At 56.4% G+C, this 19008-nt stretch overlaps 4 protein-coding genes across 9 annotated transcripts in view; 2 read left to right on the top strand and 2 right to left on the bottom strand.

The window, feature by feature from the left end:
* Positions 1 to 1102: 1102 nt before the first annotated feature.
* LOC108962680 (histone H3.3A) lies at positions 1103 to 2836 on the top strand. Its single transcript, XM_030232200.2, has 4 exons — positions 1103 to 1269; positions 1679 to 1820; positions 1897 to 2050; positions 2135 to 2836. Exons 2-4 carry the CDS (start codon positions 1693 to 1695, stop codon positions 2261 to 2263), a joined length of 411 nt encoding a protein of 136 aa, XP_030088060.1. The 5' UTR covers positions 1103 to 1269; positions 1679 to 1692; the 3' UTR covers positions 2264 to 2836.
* LOC115484547 (uncharacterized) lies at positions 2310 to 10053 on the bottom strand. The gene is made up of 11 exons (XM_050981579.1): positions 10009 to 10053; positions 9759 to 9905; positions 9402 to 9510; positions 9245 to 9295; positions 8960 to 9060; positions 8831 to 8876; positions 7909 to 7967; positions 7768 to 7803; positions 5080 to 5139; positions 4855 to 4937; positions 2310 to 4701 (listed from the first exon to the last, which is right to left on the bottom strand). The coding sequence occupies exons 1-11, from the start codon at positions 10051 to 10053 to the stop codon at positions 4419 to 4421; spliced, it is 1020 nt and encodes a 339-aa protein (XP_050837536.1). The 3' UTR covers positions 2310 to 4418.
* A 415-nt stretch (positions 10054 to 10468) lies between these two features.
* Positions 10469 to 14833, top strand: GALK1 (galactokinase 1). Its single transcript, XM_050981239.1, has 8 exons — positions 10469 to 10696; positions 11518 to 11707; positions 12037 to 12159; positions 12659 to 12794; positions 13200 to 13381; positions 13605 to 13755; positions 13917 to 14079; positions 14639 to 14833. The coding sequence occupies exons 1-8, from the start codon at positions 10541 to 10543 to the stop codon at positions 14708 to 14710; spliced, it is 1173 nt and encodes a 390-aa protein (XP_050837196.1). The 5' UTR covers positions 10469 to 10540; the 3' UTR covers positions 14711 to 14833.
* A 294-nt stretch (positions 14834 to 15127) lies between these two features.
* The window catches only part of ITGB4 (integrin subunit beta 4), a 29667-nt gene continuing 25786 nt past the window's right edge, over positions 15128 to 19008 (bottom strand). For all 6 annotated transcript variants that reach the window (XM_050981235.1, XM_018919071.3, XM_018919073.3 and 3 more), the window contains 3 exons: positions 18455 to 18619; positions 17906 to 18019; positions 15128 to 17333 (listed from right to left, as the gene is read on the bottom strand). In XM_050981235.1, the coding sequence (XP_050837192.1) occupies positions 17203 to 17333; positions 17906 to 18019; positions 18455 to 18619 (410 nt within the window). In that variant the 3' untranslated portion in view covers positions 15128 to 17202. The remainder of the gene's footprint in view (positions 17334 to 17905; positions 18020 to 18454; positions 18620 to 19008) is intronic.

The raw sequence follows: 19008 nt of genomic DNA, 5'->3' as shown, positions 1-19008 counted from the left end.
AGCCTCATGCAGTGGGTGATCCCAGTGCTCCACTTTGGGAACCTCAGGGACACATTCAGGAGCGTCTGTTTGTGTTCCCTGCATATCCTACGTGCTACAACTCCAGGGCATTTGAGACCTGTTCTTCTTGATCCTGGGAGCCTTCCTGTGGGGGCAGGGACCTGCCTCCACAGTCAGTGCAAATACAGTAAAATAGTGATATAAGTCATGGTGTAACTTAAGGCAGCAGTTTTCTGCAAAAGGCAAGCTTTATTATTTAATTGTTCTTTATCTTAGGAAGATAAATACTAAGATGGCACCAACAGGGAGCATGGATTCTGGATTTCTGCTAGCAATGAAAATTTGTGATTCATTTTTGGGGGGAAGGTGACCCACAGATCAGTGTGATTTGGGGAATGGCAGCGTAGAGGGGCTGAGCCCCATCTCCTGACTGCTCCCTTGGCAGGGCCAAAGGTCAGGCTCTGACATGGGGATGTCACATCCCAGCCCTACTGCCCAGTGCGAATCCGTGACAGCCCTTCCTTGGCATCTGGAATGACAAATCCGGACAAGAAGTGCCGGAGGTGCTGCCAGACCCCTTCCCTTGCGGGGCCTCCGCTCGCCCCACGGCCACCCACCCCCGAGCGCGGTGCGGATCGGCCGCACACCGGCGGCTCCCGGGGGAGAGGGGGCGGAGGCGGGGGGACCCCGCGGCCCGGCCCTCGCCGCTCGCAGTCCCCGCCGGGCGCCTCTGCTCCGCAGGCCGGCGCCGGGGCTCCGCGGCGGGGGCGTCCGGGGCCGGCCGGGGGTGCCCGGGGGATCCCACGGCGCCGCCGCCGCTCGCCCCGCTCCTATTGACTTCCCATTGTGGAGCTTCGCAACAAAGGGTAGGATCCAAACCCTGCCCCGTTTCGTCCAATCAGCGAGCAGAGCGCCCGCCCGCCACCGATTGGATCCTTCTCCTCCCTGAACACCCAATCGGACGCCTACTTTAACAACCAATCAGCGCTCGGCCACGCGCCCAATCAGCGCCGGAGAACCGAAGCACGGCCTTTGTGTGTGGTGACGCCACGGCGCCGGCGGAGGTCCCGGCCAATAGCGCGGCGCGTTGCTTACAGGCATTGTGACGCCACCGCGCCGCGCGCGCGCCCCCACTATAAAGTGCGTGTCCCCGCGGCGGGGAGGGCGCAGTGTGCGGCGCGGCGGCTGAGGAGCAGTTCGGCAGCGGCACAGCGTAGAAGCTTCGGCGCGCAGCGCTACCGGCACCGGCGCTTCCTTCTCTTCGTACCGGTAAGTACCGGACAGCGGACGCGTCTCGAAGCGGGCGGTGGTGTTGCGCGGCCGCTCGAGGCCTTGGGTTCTCCGGGAGCGCGGCGGACAGGCCGGGCCTTGCCTACGTGCCCTGAGTCACGGCCGGTTCCCATCCCCCCCACCATTGCGCCTCCCCCCCCCCCACCGCGGGGCGGCCCGGGAGGAAGGAGGAGGCGGCGTGACTCAGTCCGCTCTCCCCGGGGACGGGAGCGGCTGGGCCGCGAGGCGGGGGCGGCGGGGTAACCGTTACCCCTCCTCCCCGTCCCGGCGGAGGCTGCTGGCCGCCTGCCCGCGGCGGGGGAGGGGGGCATTTGGAGCGTGAGGGAATTGGCCGCTTGGGGTTACGGGGACAGCCGGGCCCTGGTATCACGCGTGTGTGTCTCTGTAGGTAAGTGAGGAAAAATGGCCCGTACAAAGCAGACCGCCCGCAAGTCCACTGGGGGGAAAGCGCCGCGCAAGCAGCTGGCCACGAAGGCGGCCCGGAAAAGCGCCCCCTCTACCGGCGGCGTCAAGAAGCCTCACCGCTACAGGTAAGGCCCTCGGCTCGGCCCTGGCTGCCGCAGCCCCTGCTCCACCTCACCGCCCCCTCCTTCCTCTTCCATCCAGGCCGGGAACCGTCGCGCTCCGTGAGATCCGTCGTTATCAGAAATCCACGGAGCTGCTGATCCGCAAGCTGCCCTTCCAGCGGCTGGTCAGGGAAATCGCCCAAGATTTCAAAACAGATTTGAGGTTCCAGAGTGCGGCCATCGGTGCTCTGCAGGTACTGCTGAGGGCCGGCTGGGCTGCGGTGCCGGGGAGCTGCGCTGAGGGTTTTTTAACAACATTTCTTGTGCTCTTGAAACAGGAGGCCAGCGAGGCGTATCTGGTGGGTTTGTTTGAAGACACAAACCTGTGTGCTATCCATGCCAAGAGAGTCACCATCATGCCCAAAGATATCCAGTTGGCTCGCAGGATACGGGGAGAGAGGGCTTAAGTGAAGGCTGTTTTTATGGTGTTTTGTAGTTAATTCTGTAAAATACTTTGGTTTTAATTTGTGACTTTTTTTGTAAGAAATTGTTTATAATATGTTGCATTTGTACTTAAGTCATTCCATCTTTCACTCAGGATGAATGCTAAAAGTGACTGTTCACATAAACCTCAGTGATGTTGAGCCTCGGGCTCGGGAGTGACAAGTTGCTAATATGCAGAAGGGATGGGTGTTCTTTCTTGCTTCTCATGCATGTTTCTGTATGTTAATGACTTGTTGGGTAGATAAACTTGTAAGGTACTAGAATTGATATAAATGTGTACAGGGTCCTTTTGCAATAAAACTGGTTATGACTTGATCCAAGTGTTTAACAATTGGGGCTGTTAGTCTGACCATGCATCACTGTGATCAAATGTGGACTTCCTTCAGAGGGTGAAATTACAAGTCTTAACCACAGTGTAACTTACAGTTTCCTAAAAACGTAAACCTGGCAGCTATAGAATACACTATGTGCATTTATAATAGCTATTTTATATATTGTAGTGTCAACATTTTTAAATTAAATGTTTTACATTCACATCTGAGGAGTCTTTGTCATTTGGTTTGAATGGGCTTGAAGAAGCTTCTGCCTCCTACAGATTCCTGTAATCCTGGGCTGCTGCTTTGGCAACTTAACCTCTGCTGGCAACAGAATGGAGAACTCTTGGAGAATTTTGGAGATTTTGTGCAGCTTGAGTCCTTGCTGGGGCTCATGAGAGTGGAGCCCTACAGCTGTGTAGGGGGTCAGAAGGAGTGGCTGAAGCTGCAGTGGCTTTTTGGGGGGACTTTGATCAGGGCAGAAGCTTAGCTGTGAGTTCTTTCCAGTGGCTGCAGGGAAAGTTTATTTTGGACTTGTGACTGGTCTGGCTGAAGCAAAACCACCTGGCTGTTCCCGAGCAGTGTGGGGAGCGTTCCTGTGGCAGTGGGCTGTGCCAGTCCTGATCTGCAGGGGGAACAGCTGATTGTGCACCCTGGGAGCAAGATGGGCTGCTGAGCACATGGGGTGGGTGCTCCATGGGGATTTCCCATCCAGAGTTCTGGATGGAAGGTGATTGAACTCAAACCTTTGCTGCAGGCTGGGCTAAGGCAGGTCTGGGTTCCTCAGCTGCTAGGCCCTGCTGGGTTGTGGAGGAGGAAAGTGCTCAGACTGCACCTGAGCCACGGTAATTAACCCTGAGTGGAGGGCAAGGCTGCTCAGCCCTGCCAGAACAGGCTCTACGAGTAAGGCTGGAGGTGTCACAGAAAGCAGCACAGGGCGGTGGTTGAGCCAGCCCAGCTTGATTTATTCCAGTGGAAGTTGTGCTGTTTGGGGGCAAGAGTAGCAGCAGTTCCCACCAGGCTGGGGTAAACTAGAGTGGCTCTCTGTGATCTCCCACCACCATGGTGAGGAAGAGCATGAAATCCATCCCAACTTCCTGTGGGAGGCAGGCCTGCATCCCTCAGCTGCTGCGGGGACAGTGGTGCTTCATTGTGCTCTTCTCCCTCAGACAAACCACTCTGTGTGCTTAAATCCTGCAGCTGGAGGAACAGGCACTCCTCACCCACCTTCTCACACAGCTGCTTCCTCCTGCTCCTCACCTCCCTGTCCTACACTGCTCGGAGCAAACCTCAGCCCCTGGTTTGCAGCAGAGTCCTGCCCAAATCCTGTTCTGAGATGATGGGTTTTAAACAAGTATTTTCCTATTCTCCTTGCTAAAGCTGTAGGCGAAAAGATACCTTTGATACAAAGTACTTAGGTTCACAACTTAGACACAAAGTTAAGCACCAGCTTAAACTCCATGTGAGGCTCAGTGATCTCAGGTCCATCACTGGGGCAGATCTGTCCAGGGACCCTGCCTGCCAGGAATATCCCCATGGGAAATCTGAGACTCCTCAGTAGCCCATGTAATTCAGGAAAAACCACACAACTTGGATTTAGGCCAATTGAAAATGAAAAATTCCAGGTCATAGGATTTTTTTTTTTGTGAATGCTTGGTTTGGTGCTGAGCTCCAGTAGCAGCCTCAGCTCCTGCGAGAAAAGTATGTTTAAAATAACATCCCTTGAAAATGGTATTTCCTCCCAATCCTTACTGGAAGCAATGAAGCATCTGGGTATGCCTAGAAGCTGTTTCTTGAAATAAAATCATTGTCTAGTGGTCCTTAAAAAAAAAAAACCCACACCAGAGAAATATCTCTTCATCTTAGTAACCTCAACAAAAGGAATGAAGTCAGATCCTCCATGAAGGAGGATTCTGTTCCAGACCGGAACAGAATTCCTGGTATTCCTGGTGTGACTGATGGTAGTTGAAGCCTTAAAAACCCTTCCCTTACCGATTCTCCCGATGATTTGCTCACATTCTTGCTCAGAACTGGATGCGAACACCAGGCAGTCAAACATGCTCCCGTCAGGGCTCTCGGGGGAAAAGCTAAAAATGGAAACACATCCATTATCCAGCCAGCTCTGAGCCAGCCCTACCTCCCACCGCAGCAGGGACCTTGTGGCTGCTCTGTACCTCACTCAGAGGTTTCCCAGAGCCACATCCCTCTGTGCCCTGCCAGGACCCGTAGACAGCACTCACAGCACGCAGAAGGCGAAGATCCTGGGGCTCCATGTGCAGTGTCCCACCCAGGAGATGGAGGGGTAGGGGTGGCGGCACAGGAGCTGTGCAGGGGACAGGGAGGGGCTGTTCGGGGCTGTGGGCAGGCCCTGTTGGCCCCGTTCCTGGTTTGTTCTATCCCCAGGACCCCTCAAGCTGGGCTCCCCATGCCACCAGATTCCAAGACCTTGGATGTCACTCACTCACCTTGGAAGAAACCCTCTCCTGCACAAGGATTTCTGCCTCCTTCACATCAAATAAAACCTCCTGCAGGGGGATGAGGGAGAAGAAGCCCTGATCAGCACAGCCCTGAGCTCTGTTTTTAATCAGACACTCACCAGAGATTATCCAAATGCAGAGGTGATGAAGCACAGTCAGCCTCAGCTTTTTCAAGTTTTCTCTCTGCTGCACTTTTTTGTCCACGACCCAGTGCTTCCACACTTCAGTCTTTTCACAAACACCCCCCAGAGGCTCAAGCAACAGTGACCTGAGCCCTAAAGCACCCCTGGAATCAGGCTTAGCCTTCCCAGAGTTTTCCAAGCGCTTTCCTGCATGCGGTTGCATTTTTTCCTTAATGCCCTTTCCTATCCCGGCTGCTGAGATGCTTCTGACCTGAAAAAAACCCACAGGGGTGATGGGGTGGCAAATATTCAGCCAAGCCAAGTGAACCTGGAGCTGGAAAAAATATCCAAGGCCTGAATTCTCTCACAGAGCCCTTCCCAGGATGTCCCCAGCCCTGTTGCTCACCCGCACTGCCAAGCTCCTCTCCAGCACAACAGGGATGGCCCCCTCCAGCACCTCTTTGCCACTGTACTGAAATGGAATGGGAAGGAGGGAATAACCCTTGGACACATGAAGAGAACTCCAGAAGAGATGATTCACCCCCTGGCAGGTTTCTGCCCCACAGGCTCACCGTCCCAACACTGGTCTGGTTCAGGAACTGCAGGTTGTAGAGCAGCCTGGGGAGCAACGGGCTCAGGGCCATCAGAGGAAAGACCCCACACATCCCTCCTGCTGCTTTTGCAGGGGAAGATGCTCCCAGCCCCCTGCCCCTCTCACCTCCAGGCCACAGGGGCAGCCTTGGCCCCACAACCTTGAGCAGAGATCAGGGATAGTGTGGGCACAGGGCTACCCCAGTGCCAGGGCCCTCAGCCCAGCCTGGGGGCTGCCCATGGCACAGACCGACCTGCCCCCCTGCAGCTGCTGGGGCTGCCCCTCACCCCTGTGCCGGGGGCTGTGCTGTGGCTGGAAGTGGGGCTCCTTCTCCTTCAGGGCCTTCAGGTAGGGCAGCAGTGGCTCAAAGACTGTCCCGTCGTGCCACTGCCACTGGAGCAGGAGGAAGGTGAGTGGTTGTACCTTCAGCCTCTGCAGCACAGCCCCAGCTTGGAGGGAGGAAGGAGCAGAAGGGAGCACAGGGCAGAAGAGGGGACAGGCCAGCCCTCTGTCCCCACCCACCTGCCCAGGGGAGGCGTATCTCAGATAGCAGCCGTTGATCTCATTGAGGACATCACCGGCCAGCACCACCTCGTCCACCTCTGCCTGGCTCTCGGGGAGCACCTTGGTGACAAAAACTCAGCCATCCACATACCTGGGGGTGCAGCCAAGCCTCAACTCAGCCCCAGGACCCTGCCTGGCTCCCCTTTTGTACCACTCATGACATTTCACCCATACACTGAATGCAGGGAAAAGCACCTCATGGACAGCATTTACTGGCAAGGCTGAGCTGATTGGGAGAAAAGCACCTGAGACAGCCCCAATGCTCTCAGCAGGATATTTATTTCCCTTTTTGGGGCATTTTCAGGGCTGTGCTGACCAGATCCCTCTGCAGAGTGGAGAGGAGGATCAAGAGTTCCTACCTGAGCACCATCCCCCGTTATCGTCACGGGACGGTCTCATAAGTACTGCACACCTGAAAGAGAGTGGATGGTGACAGTGGCCTTGGCAATGGCCATGGGACATCCAAGGGACCCCATGCCCTGGATAATTTCTGGCACTGATGCCAACCCAGGGCTTTGGGAGCCCAGGGAGAGGCAAGTCCCAGTGCCCCAGGCTGAGCTGGGACCATCAGTGGCTGCTTGTCTCTGTCCTCTCTCAGGATTCGGCTGTGCCCAGACCCTCAAGGGACAAAGCTGCCCTACGGATGGGATGGCAAAGCAACAGCAAACCCTTAACTCATTGAAGAGCCCTCCTGCCTCACCCCACATGTCCCCACGCAGCTGGGGGACGCAGCTGCCCCTCCCCAGAGGCGCTGCTGTGTGCAGCAGCACTCACTATCACATCGCATTAGCCGGGCCTGAGCCGCGGCCAGTGGGGACACTGGCTGCCAGAAATGCCCCAAAGCCAGCGGCATCCCAGGCTCTGCAGCAGCACCACGGCTCAGTGCACGCCTTGGCCAGTCCCAAAGCTGCCTCGAGCTTTTTGGGGATTCTTTTGGGTTTAAAAGGTGGTGGAGAGATGCTCTTCATCGTTAAAAGTCACAAAGGCATCCCCGCTGTTCTCAACAACACACTGATGTTTCACTGAGCAAACCAAGAGCGAAACCAACTGATGCGTAATCTGTGTCAGTCCAGGGAAATGGGGATTTTTTTTGGCAAGAAATCAGGGAAGGGAGCATGGGAAAACTTCACTTATATCAGAGATTCAGGCCCGGGTGCTTCTCCTGCTTGGTTTTACTCCTGGGAATGCTGGGATCTGCTCCTGATGATGATGCAGGTACCCAGCAGGATCCAGCCTCAATAGCAGAGGCAGCTCTGCTCATCCTGGTGGACCTGAGCCAATTCACCCCGGGGTGTGTGGCAATCCCTCCCCACCAAATCGTTCCTTATCTTCCTCATTTGACTTTTCAGGGAGAGCCAGGTGGCGGAAGGACGGCTCCCAGCAGCATTGGGCTCTTACCGGCAGCAGCCAGCTCTCGTCCAAGAAGGTGTAATTCTGCAAACAAAGGAGTGTCAGCGCCATTGGTCCTGTCAGGGAAGGGCTGGGGCCCCACGTTGGCAGCCCCATGCTGGTCACCACCCCACTGATTCACAACTGCACCTGCAGGTCCAGGGAGAAATCTATCTCTGTCAGCACCAGCAGCAGCGAGAGGAAAGGCTCTGCAGAGGGATGGGGATGGAGAGAGAGGCAGAGTCACCACCAGGTTCCTGGCAGCCACAGCCTCACAGGGGCATGGCAGAGGACAGAATAAAGCCATTTGCAGTGTAACTAATGAGTCCTGGGAGTGAGGCCTTGAGAGCGTCCCAGCACCATGCACCCAAGTGCTGCTGGAGGCTCATGCCAGGCTCCTGCTGCTGGCACAGGTACAGCTTGGTACCTTTTTTCCCAACATTCAGACCAAGACTTGCAGCAAACGCCACTGACTATTTCTCCCCTTAGAAGCACAGCAAAGCTGCCCAGGCTCTCCTACACAAACCTTGCAATCGCACTGCCAGGTCTGCAATCTGCTCATGCACCAGCAGCACGGGTGATTTATAAACCATGGATGTACAGGTTTAACATGGGGTTATTTATCATAATCAAAAGATTAAAGGCTTCCACCCTGGCCTGGTCCCCCAAGGAGCCTGGCTGTGGATGGATGGAGTGCTGCAGCCTATCAAGGCAATGCAGCCATTAAATTCCCGTGCCTCCCCTCAGCCCAAACCGATCCGACACTGCCTCTCCTCAAAGCCAGACTGGGTCTGCTTAAGCCAGAATCCTTGGTACAAATGAATAACATGGAAGATACTTCAGAAGAAATTTTCCTATCCCATGCCACTAAAGCCAACCTTAAATGGATTCAAATAATGTTTAAATATTTACACATTTGTTTGGGGATTTTTTTCCATCACTGCAGGAATGTATTTAGATTCCAGCGTTAAGTTTGGATTAGAAAAATCACAGTGGACTCTTCCCCATCCCCTGCAGCAGTGCAGCGCCATATCACAGGCTGCATCCTGCCTCGGGTGAGCCACCATCTTACCCCGGAGATCTTCACTGCCGAGGATGGAGCTCCCTGGATCATAAAACTGAAAGCCAGTGAAACAGCACAGGTTACGCCTCCGTTTCGCAGCCCACGGTCCGTGGGCAGCAGCTCCCCCCAGGTGCGCACCTCCAGGAGTCGGGGGGTCTGCGCCAGCTGCCTCACGGCCACCGCCAGCACCTTCCCCTGCAGGGAAAGCACCGCCCGCGGCCCTGCGCCGTCCGCGCCCGCTCACAGCCCCCGGCTCTCCGGATGCTGACGGACAGAGGGTCCGGCCGGTTCGGGGAGAGGGGAAGCAGCTTTGGCAGCACACTGGAGGGTCCTCCCTGCACCTGGGCTCTTTGGGATGAGCGTGTCGCGACAGACGGAACCACAGCTCAGATTTTCACCCCAGTCTAGATCTGGGGCGCTCACCGGCCGCTGGTCCCCGCGGGGAGCTGCTCCAGCCAGTGCCAGTAATCCCGCCTGCGGAAGAGCCAGGCCGGTTCTGCGGGAGAAAAGGAGTGCGAGACCCCTCGCCGCGGGCCCGGGGCAGCTGCCACCGCCCGCCCGGGCACGCAGGGTCACTCACGTCGGAGACCCTTGCGCAGGACGCTCTCCAGCAGCTGGCAGAGGGACACGAAGTGCGGCGAGGTGTCCCGTGCAGGGGCCCCCGCCCTCCCGCAGCCGCAGCACCCCTCCTGCGGGGAAGAGAGAGCGGCGGCACCCGTGGGTGCCCAGACGGGGAAAGGGGAGGGGGTACCGGGGGTACAGCTCTGCACGGCCCGGCGGGGGGGGTCCGACACCTCGGCAAGGCCCGACCCTTCCCAGCTGCCGCCGCTGCGCCGGGCAGGAACTCGGGTAAACTTCCCCAAAGCGAAGGTCGGGCGGCGAGGCTGGCTCGGGGAGCCCCAGCGCGGTCCGGCCGTCAGTCCGGTCAGACCGGTACCAAGCACGGCCAGGAGAAGCTCGCACAGGTGCCGGGGGGCCCACGCTCACCTTTAAGGGCGCTGAGCAGCGGCTCCTTCCTGGCCATGGGCTCGTCGTCCCCCAAGGCCAGGTGATCCCACGACGGCGGCTGGATGGGAACCAGGAACTAGGAACAGGGAACGGAGAACCGGGAACAGGGAACGGGCCCCGCCCCAGGAGGGGAGCGGAGCAGCCCGGCCCCACGTGCGGGGGGAACCTCACACACACACAGGTGTACGTGGAGTTGAACGGAAAGCAAAGACGCTGATGTACATAGGCGTAACACAGTGACACATACACTTATTGATCTGTACAGGTATATAAATTCCATACATTGCATAGGCAGGACCTGCATATATGAGACACGTGACAAAACAAACACGTATTAATATCTACGTGTATTAGGACAGGCTTTGGGATATGGATATATGTGGTATAAATCTTCGGTGCCGGCCCCGCCGCAGGTACACTCGGGGTGTAGGGGCGAGCCCTCGCCCTTTCCGTAGGGATGCGCACCAACAGCGATTCCCAGGACCGTGAGAAGAGACGGTTCGGGGCGGTGCGGGGCTCCTGGGGGCGGTTCGGGGCGGTGCGGAGCGCTCGAGGAGGTGCGGGGCGGTTCGGGGCGCTCGAGGCGGTGCGGGGCTCCTGGGGGCGGTTCGGGGCGCTCGGGGGCGGTTCGGGGCGTTCGGGGGCGGTTCGGGGCGTTCGGGAGCTGCTCGGGGGCGGTGCGGGACCCATCTAAGGCGGGGCAGCTCAGCCATGGCGGAGGATGGTCCGTCGTCGCTGCTGGCGGCCGCTCGCCGGGCGTACGAAGAGGCTTTCGGTGGTCAGCCGCTGCTGGCGGTGTGGGCCCCCGGCCGGGTCAACCTCATCGGAGAGCACACCGACTACAACGACGGCTTCGTGCTGCCCATGGTAAGGGCCGTGCTCTGCCATTCCGGCCCCGGGCTCTCGCCATGTCACCCTTCCGGGTCCTCCTGGCAGCCGCCGGGGGTCCTCGGCCACCGCCTTCCCACCCCCGTCTCGGGATGTTCCCTCCGGGAAAGCCCACCCAGGACCTTGAGGGATCCTCCGGGATCCCCTGCCCAGAGAGCGGGGTTCGGAGCCGGACCTGCTGCAGCCCCCCCTGCAGACCAACTCCTCTCTGCTTCACGGCGTTGTGATTCTTTTCCCAAACACCTCTCCGAGAGGCTGAAGCCTTTTTTCTGCAGCCCCGTCAAACAACTTCTCGTTCCCAGAGAGTGATGTTTTGGTGGCAGAGATGGTTTAGAACAGCAGGCGCTTCCTGCTCCTTCCGAGCCGCTTTGGTTCAGCGGTGAAGTCCCCACTCAGCCCTAAATCAAACCTACAGCTAATTACTGTGAGGCTGAAGACCGTGGGAGCAGGTCAGCTGAATTCCCTGGCAGGCAAGGAAACTTCCCGAAGCCTCTCCCATTCTTGATGTGGTTACCACTTCCCCGGAGCCCAAGAAGCAGCACCCGCCACCAAACTGGGGGTCAGGCACAACATTCAAGGGGAATTAAACTTCCTGCCTATTTACTAACCCTGTGGGTCAGTAAATAGGCAGGAAGTTTAATTCTGTACCAAGCCAGAGTGTGCAATGGGTGCTCTGGGGGGCTAAAGAGAACACTTGGATGCTCGAGCTGTGAGCTGAAGCAGCCACAGCTGTCACCTGCCACCTGGGGGGATGCTCCAAGGGGTGCTGCAGGGTCTGAGCTCACCTTCCCCATCTCCAGGCCCTGCAGCTGGGGACGGTGCTGGTGGGAGCCCCCACACAGGATGAGACCATCACCATCATCACCACCTCGGCAGAGGCAGATGAGCCCCACAAGGTGCAGTTCCCGGCTCCCACTGCCAGCAAACCCCTGAGCCCAGGGCAGCCTCACTGGGCCAACTACGTCAAGGGCGTCATCCAGCACTACCCCGGTAAGGCCGGGCTGAGGGGTGGGTCAGAGCCCCCCTTGCAGGGAACTGCTGTTCAGATCCAGCTTTGGGAGCGCTCCAGGGGCTCTTCTAGTGTCTGTGTAATCCTGTAGCTCTGCCAGGACCAGGCTCCTGCAAACTCAATCTCAGTTCCAAAGGCTGAGTTCCAAAGGCTCCCCAAGCACAGGAGGGCTGCAGGGTCACACTCTGCTGTGGGTCACCCTGTGTTCTGAAATGTTGCACAGGGACTCCTTGTGCCATTCCCTGTGAGCTGTGGGGCACACAAAGCCCTGCAGAGGAGGGCTCATGGCCCCCCTCCTCTTCTCTTCCAGCAGGTAGTCCCTTGCCAGGCTTCAATGCTGTCACGGCCAGTGACATCCCCCTGGGCGGGGGCCTCTCCAGCTCAGCTGCTCTGGAGGTGGCTACCTACACCTTCCTGCAGCAGCTCTGCCCTGGTAAGGCAGCAGCCTGTCCTGGGCCCTGGCATCTGCTTCTAGGTGGGAGCTGGGATGAGGGAGGTGCCCTTAGCTTGATCCCACAGCCCTTGGGAAAATGCTGCTGTGAGTGGGTAACAACTCCCAGCTGGCACTGCCCTGCCTGTGTGGCTCCTCTGGCTCATCCAGCCTGACCTGCCCAAACCTCTAAAATCCATGGACCTTTCCTGGGGCTGGCTAGGGGGATGAGAGGAAGTTCCCGTGGGAGCATTCTCTCCCCACCTTAATGGCCCCAAAAATCACGATACCTGAAATACCAATGTCAATTATCACATCCAGCTGGATCTGGGGTCCAGGCTGGCATAGAGGCCATGCAGTGGTGCAGGAAAAAGCACCTGCAGCTGCAAAACCCCATTCCGTGGGAAAACCCCATTCCTTTACCTCCATGTTTGCTTCCCCTGCCCCCAGGCAAGGGACAAAGTTGCAGGAACTGCTAACCTGTGTCTCTGCTGTGGCACAGACAAGGGGGATTTGGTAGCCAAGGCACTGGCGTGCCAGAAGGCGGAGCACACGTTTGCTGGGATGCCCTGTGGGATCATGGACCAGTTCATATCCGTGATGGGCAAGGAGGGCCACGCGCTGCTCATCGACTGCAGGTCAGGGTCAGGGCTGGGCTCACTCTGCTGCGCCCGCCTCCTTGAGCAGCTGGGGCTGAGCTGGCCCTGTGGCCACGAACTAAGGGCAGGAGTGCCGAGAGAGGTTAACCCTTGGACCCCGCCCAAAACCTCATCGTGGGGGTGGGCCAGCCTGCACTCTATTCCTCCTGGTCTTGATTCCTCCTCCTGCAACCTTTCTGCTACTTTCCTGGGTTGTCTTTCCCACGGTCCTTAGGGTCTATTATGGAACTAATATTTGGGAGGGAGTGAAGTGCTGGAGTGAAATCCCAAACCACCTGGACTTTGCCTCCGTAGTTCTGGATCTGCCTGCCACGTGGCCTCACTCGGATGTCTGAGAGCCGGGGCGGGCAGGGGGGCGGGCACACGGCTGAGCTCTCCCTGCAGGTCCCTGGAGACGGTGCTTGTTCCGCTGAGCGATGCCAGCCTGGCCGTGCTCATCACCAACTCCAACGTGCGGCACACGCTGACGGGCAGCGAGTACCCCACGCGGCGGCGGCAGTGCGAGGAGGCAGCAGCGGCTCTGGGCAAGGCCAGCCTCCGGGATGCCACCCCAGCCGAACTGGAAGGTGGGGACAGCCCCCCCCCCCCATCTTTGGTCACTCCCTGTGGCATCAAGAGCTTGGTGCCCCGTGGGCTGAGACCTGGGGGAGGTGGGTGGGCGCGCGCACACCCTGTGATGGGAGCGTGCTGCAGGCAGAGAAGCTTTGGCGCAGGGTGGTTGCAGGATGCAGCCCTGCAGCATCCTGCAGGCTGTGAGGCTTTGCTGCAGGGACACAAATGTCTCTGCAGAGGCCAGGAGCCGCCTGGGGGCTGAGGTGTTCCGGCGGGCCAGGCACGTCATCGGCGAGATAACACGGACATCAGAGGCAGCGGAGGCCCTGCGGAACAGGGACTACAAGACCTTCGGGAAGCTGATGGTGGAGAGCCACAACTCCCTCAGGTGAGAGTGACTGAGGACAGCCCTTCCAGGCAGAGCTGGGCCAGGGTCTGCAGCACCCAGCACTGCAGCCATGGCAGTGACTGCTCCAGCTGGAGCTGTCAGGGTGCAGTGGTTGTGCCCAGGGTGCAGGACAGGGCAGAGCAGGGCTCTCCTCTCTCCAGGGATGACTATGAAGTGAGCTGCCCCGAGCTGGACGTGCTGGTGGCGGCAGCCCTGGAAGTCGATGGGGTTTATGGCAGCAGGATGACCGGGGGAGGCTTCGGAGGCTGCACGGTGACACTGCTGGAGGCTGGGGCTGCAGACAGAGCCAAGAAGCACATCCAGGTACGTGGCAGAAAAGCCCCAGGAGACTGACTGAAATATCCCAAGGGAACACTCAGGGGCACAGCACAGAGCCTGCCCCATGACCTCTTTGCATTGAGAAAGGGAATGAAAAGGTGCTGGGGGAGCTTCAGGAAAGCCAAATCCATCCACAGAAAAATGATCTGAGCTGAGCTTGGGTAATCCTGAGCTGAACACTGCCAGTTATAGCCTGGGAAAGATCTCAGTGCCATCACCAGTGTTCCCTAACGCAGCACCTTGGTGTGCACAGGTAGCTGGAAATTCCAGTAGAATGGGGGTGTCCGGACATGGGGCCTGTGAACAAGGCAAACATCATTTTGCTGCTCTATGAGATCATGGTGCACCCTCAAAATAGATGGGGAGGGGGAAAGAAGGGGCAGGGGAGGGTCTGAAATGAGGAGAGACCTTTGTCCTCTGCCAGAGGTGGGAGAGAGGAAACATGACCAGGAGTTCCAGTTCAGTGAAGAGTGGAGGTAGAGTGAGTGTGGAACTGAGCAGCAGGGCCTTTCCCCCAGCTTTGACTGCCCCTCTTGTTTTTCAGGAGAAATACAGTGGCAAAGCCACTTTCTACCTCACCAAGCCCTCGGGAGGGGCAAAGGCTCTGCCCCTGTAGAGGAGTGACCACCTCCTCTGGGAACCTTGGGCTAGCATCGCCTCCCTCCACAAGGCTTTCCCAAGGCAATCAGTTTGTCCATCTGCATCATTTACCTAATAAAAGCAAAGCATTTGCACAGTCGTTTTGTGCCTGTGTGGGCCAAAAGCACTTGGGATTGTTCCTCAGAGGATACTGGTATAACTCCAGCTTGCACTGGTGTAAGGAGCCATGACCAGAGCTGTGGAGTCCAGCAGAGCTGCAGTCACAGGAGGGGATGGCAGTGCAGGAGCAGGAGGCACTGACACGTGGGAGAAGTTCCTGCTCGGGAATCTGCCTCTGGCCCCTGCCCTGCAGCTGTTGCAGATGGAGGATAGGGGGAGGCAGGAGGGATTTTTTATTTTACTTTAAAAAAAATTTAAAAAACAACAATAAAGGTGCAGAATACAGAGAAAATATTTATTGAGTGCAAGAGAAAGCCATCTGATCAAAGACCTGCTCTGGATCCAGCTTGGAAAGGCTGAAACAGCACCCATTCCAACAACCAGATGAAATTAAAAGAGACAAGCCTGGGTTAGTGCATGTGCATGGGGAAGGCCTGATTCCCTGGAGAGCAGATGATAGGCAATGTTCTGCCCTTAGAGAATAGGATCATCTTTGGTTAAAATGCTTGGGAAACTCCCTTTTTTAGGCAATCCTGTGTCTGACCCTGGACCACAAAGCTCAGGGAAAGGGTCACAAAGTCCTTGAGCAGGAGGAGAGAAAATCCCAACCTCAGGCAAGAGGGGACCAGGGAGGGAGGCAGCCTCATGCCATTGGCACTTGCTCAGGAGAAATAAGTGCTTCTTGAAGGCACAGTAAAACCTCAGGGCTGGTGAAGGATCCCTTGAGCTCAGTTCAGAACTGACCCAGCTCCATTTGCAGTCATGGAGATTCCTGTGGACTTGATTCACCCACACCCAGCTTTGGCTGAAAGATGTACAGCCCTTCCCCCAGTGAAATAAAAAGCCTGAAGAGGCGAAGGAACTGTTGGTGGTGAGCTCTTTTTCAGAGTCCAAAAGAAAAAAGGAAATAAAAAATGAAATAAAACCACAAAAAAAACCCTCAAGGTTCAGTGTGAGATCAAAGCAGGCTGGTGATGCTGCCAGGGGCACAGGCAGCTGCTGCTTTGGTGGGAAGCTCTACCCCAGAGCAATGGCAGCTGCTGCTCCAGGCAGGCTCCTTGGCTGCTCCCATGCAGCTGGAACACACCAGGGAAAGCTTGCACTGCTTGTTTTCCCTGGCAGAGGGCAGGGAGCCTCCACAGATCCTGCCCAGCACTGGGACATCAAACCCAGCAGGGGCTCAGCTCAGCCCAGCCCTGCCCTGTGTGAGGGGAGCTGAAGCTGGCCCTGAAGGAAGGAGTCTCAGACTTTTTCAGGATGGCAGGAGTGCCTGCCTGCTCTTCTTTCGTGTTTACTGATGGAGCACAGGTCCCTTTATGGATGTTGCTGCTGGGCAAACATCCATAAAGGGACCTGGTATCTTTTAAAAGGTACCCAACATCCTCTGCCCTGAAATCTCACTCTGTCCACATCAGCTGTGTGAGGAATCCCAGGACAGTTCCCATCCCTCACCTCCAGGAAGCTCCCAGCCCTTCTGTGTCCAAGTGCTCCAGCTGGGAGATGTTCTGCAGTGAGTGGATCTGCCCCCTTGCAGCCTTCTACTGGAGCTTCTGCTGCTGAAGGATACAAAGTCCAAGGCCAGCCTCATCACAGGGTTCAAGTGGCCTTTGGATCAAGCCCTTAACTCATTTCTTCCTCTTATTCATGTTTCCAAGCAGCCACAATCCCAGTGTAGCCTCCACATTCAGCACAGATCTCATCCACCTCCATTTTTTTATAAAATAATAAAATACATTTATATATATTTATATATATACTATGAAAACTGTACAATGTTGTATGCAAAAAACAAAAAAAGCATCTGAGGCCATCAAGTAATGCAACACAAAGGAAAGGTTAGTCTTTGCTATGGTGGTACCAAATGTCAGCAGCAAAAGGACAGACACAAATAGGTGCAATAAGAAAGCACAGGTTACTCCCAAACCCTACCTTGCAGCTCTCCTAAAAACCCCCATACTGAACAAAACAACTCCAGTGAATAGACAAGCTGCCAGAGAGCTTGGAGCAAAAATGGAAATGGTGACCCTCTATAAATCATGGTTTTGACATCTGACATCCTCTCAAAACCGTGGACCCGACAATAAAATCATTCAATTCCATTTACCTGGGGAGGCTGAAGCCATGGAGACACCCCAATTTCTGCCCTGGAGGATGAGCTTACACACCCAGCTGTGCCAGAGCTCTGGGTGTGCTGGGCTTCAAAGCAGAAGTGCAGAGCCTGGAGTGCCTCAGAGGTCTGTGCCCTCAGGAGAGCTGCCCAGGCACCACCTGGGTGAAGCACCTTTGGGGTGTTCCATAGAATCCTGGCACTGATCCCAAAAGTCCTGCTGGTGCTCAGCTTGCCCTGGCTCAGGCCTCGTAGAACTGCCTCTCCACCTGCTGGCTGAGGGTCCCGCTGGCCATCACCGTGTGGCTCACAAACTCCTGGGTCAGGGTGCTGCTGGAGCTCTCCACATGCTGGGTGGTCACCAGCATCCCATCTGCAAGGGGAAGGCACCAAGTGTAGGGTCACAGGGAACAGGGTCTGCTCTGCCCCATGACTCCAGGCAGGAGTTATCCATCACAGAAAGTGGCATTTAGGGACCTCTCCACACCAAGTGACCCAGTGCTTTGCTATGCATGCAAGGGGATGGATCTCCTGACAGCTCCCAAACTCTCCGTGTTGCAGCATGAACCCACGAGCTCAAGTGGGATAAAATGGGACAACTACATTGATGTGAATTAAGATGTTTGTCCCACTGCTCTGTTTCTGTCTGCTCTGAAGAGACTGAACTTGCAGGAAGAGCTATGATTTGGACCCTAGTGATAGTCCTGGAGGACTTTCAAATACAGCATTCCTTCCAGGACTGGGCAACACGTGTGGAAATGGCTGCAGCTCTCCCTGGGGCAGAGCAGGGATACAGTAGAGGAAAAGAGATGACCCTCTTTAATCCCACCTGATGGACCCTCCTCCCCTGCCTTTGGCACTCGAGGTAAAAGCCGCCTCATACTTTTGGACAAGCAGAATTACCCTTTGTTTTCTGAGGGTTGCAATGCAACAATGAGCTCGTACCTGTGAAGTGGGGATCCAGAGAGGAATGGCTGGTGCTGGTTTTGGTGGTGTATGCAGTAGGGAATTTGTAAACTTCTCTGATGTACTGCTGTCCTCCAAACTGGGAGAAAGCACCTGGGGAGAAGGAAAAGAAATAACAGTCAAGAAATAACAAAGAGCTTCCAACTCCTCAACCCTGCACAGTGAGCACCAGCAAGCTCAGGAATCTTCCCTTGCTGATATCAGAGCCAGGTTCAAGAGGAACTGGAAGGACTGGGAAGGTCTCAGACTGGGCAGTAAGAAGCTGCCTCCAGGTATTTGTACAAACAGGCAGAAGTTTCACCTCAAGGGAAGTTTCACCTCAGTGTTTAAAGTGGCAGGTGTTCCCTCATTTAAAGCACCAGGACTGGAACAGTGCTCACCAGGCACAGCACTGCCCTCATGGAAAACTGTCTCCATGTTTTTCATGGAGCATGGAATCACTAGCAGAGCTGGAAAGTAACTGCAGGAGTTGTGCTCCCTACTCTGAGAGGTTTCTCTTTGCACTCCACAAAGACAAGGGTACTGTACCTCTGTCCTGAGATTCAATGGTGATGAGGCCTTCCCTCTCTGGCCCGAAGCCTTGGGTGGTGTTGGCTTGCACTTTGAACTTGTATGGGACATTCTCGCTCAGGTGCGGCACAGTCAGGGTGGTTTCCAGGTTGTCTCCCTCGACATAGATTGTCCTGGGCTCTCCTAATCCAGAGACACAGAGTGGTGAAGACAGACCAGAGTGATGGTCCCTGCAAACACACAACCCCTCAACTCTGCTGCCTCGGCTGTCCCTGAGCTTTACAACCCCCGGGCTGTAGGACTGCACCCACTTCTGCTAAGGGTTAAAATAACGCCATTTCACTTCAGTGGGGAGCCTCAAATGACCTCCATGGGGTTTTGGCTGAGGTCCTTCCTCTTCCCACCACATTTGTTAGCCCAGACCACAGAATGGCACAAAGTATCAGGAGCCAGCAGCTCCCAGGCCTGGAATCAGCCTCGCGCCGCCACTCTGTCTGCAAACAACTCTTTCACTGGTCCTGGCCAAAATGAAGCAGATTGCTGCCTTAGCTGGAGGTACCTGGTCTACACAA

The sequence above is a fragment of the Serinus canaria genome, chromosome 18 (assembly GCF_022539315.1).
Source record: "Serinus canaria isolate serCan28SL12 chromosome 18, serCan2020, whole genome shotgun sequence".
In the NCBI taxonomy this organism is placed as follows: domain Eukaryota; kingdom Metazoa; phylum Chordata; class Aves; order Passeriformes; family Fringillidae; genus Serinus; species Serinus canaria.
Note: the sequence above shows the minus strand (reverse complement) of the source record. Positions and strands in the feature narration are given on the sequence as shown.

What these genes read in the sequence shown, in the direction of transcription:
- GALK1 (XM_050981239.1), top strand. Translation starts at nt 10,541, where the DNA reads ATGGCGGAGGATGGTCCGTCGTCGCTGCTGGCGGCCGCTCGCCGGGCG. An exon ending in CACCCCAGCCGAACTGGAAG is followed by an intron (nt 13,382 to 13,604) that starts GTGGGGACAGCC and finishes ATGTCTCTGCAG; the next exon opens with AGGCCAGGAGCCGCCTGGGG. An exon ending in GAGAGCCACAACTCCCTCAG is followed by an intron (nt 13,756 to 13,916) that starts GTGAGAGTGACT and finishes TCCTCTCTCCAG; the next exon opens with GGATGACTATGAAGTGAGCT.
- LOC108962680 (XM_030232200.2), top strand. Translation starts at nt 1,693, where the DNA reads ATGGCCCGTACAAAGCAGACCGCCCGCAAGTCCACTGGGGGGAAAGCG. An exon ending in AAGAAGCCTCACCGCTACAG is followed by an intron (nt 1,821 to 1,896) that starts GTAAGGCCCTCG and finishes TCTTCCATCCAG; the next exon opens with GCCGGGAACCGTCGCGCTCC. An exon ending in CGGCCATCGGTGCTCTGCAG is followed by an intron (nt 2,051 to 2,134) that starts GTACTGCTGAGG and finishes CTCTTGAAACAG; the next exon opens with GAGGCCAGCGAGGCGTATCT.
- LOC115484547 (XM_050981579.1), bottom strand. Translation starts at nt 10,053, where the DNA reads ATGTACATCAGCGTCTTTGCTTTCCGTTCAACTCCACGTACACCT. An exon ending in ATTTCTCCCTGGACCTGCAG is followed by an intron (nt 7,804 to 7,908) that starts GTGCAGTTGTGA and finishes CTTTGTTTGCAG; the next exon opens with AATTACACCTTCTTGGACGA. An exon ending in ATCTTCGCCTTCTGCGTGCT is followed by an intron (nt 4,702 to 4,854) that starts GTGAGTGCTGTC and finishes TTCCATTTTTAG; the next exon opens with CTTTTCCCCCGAGAGCCCTG.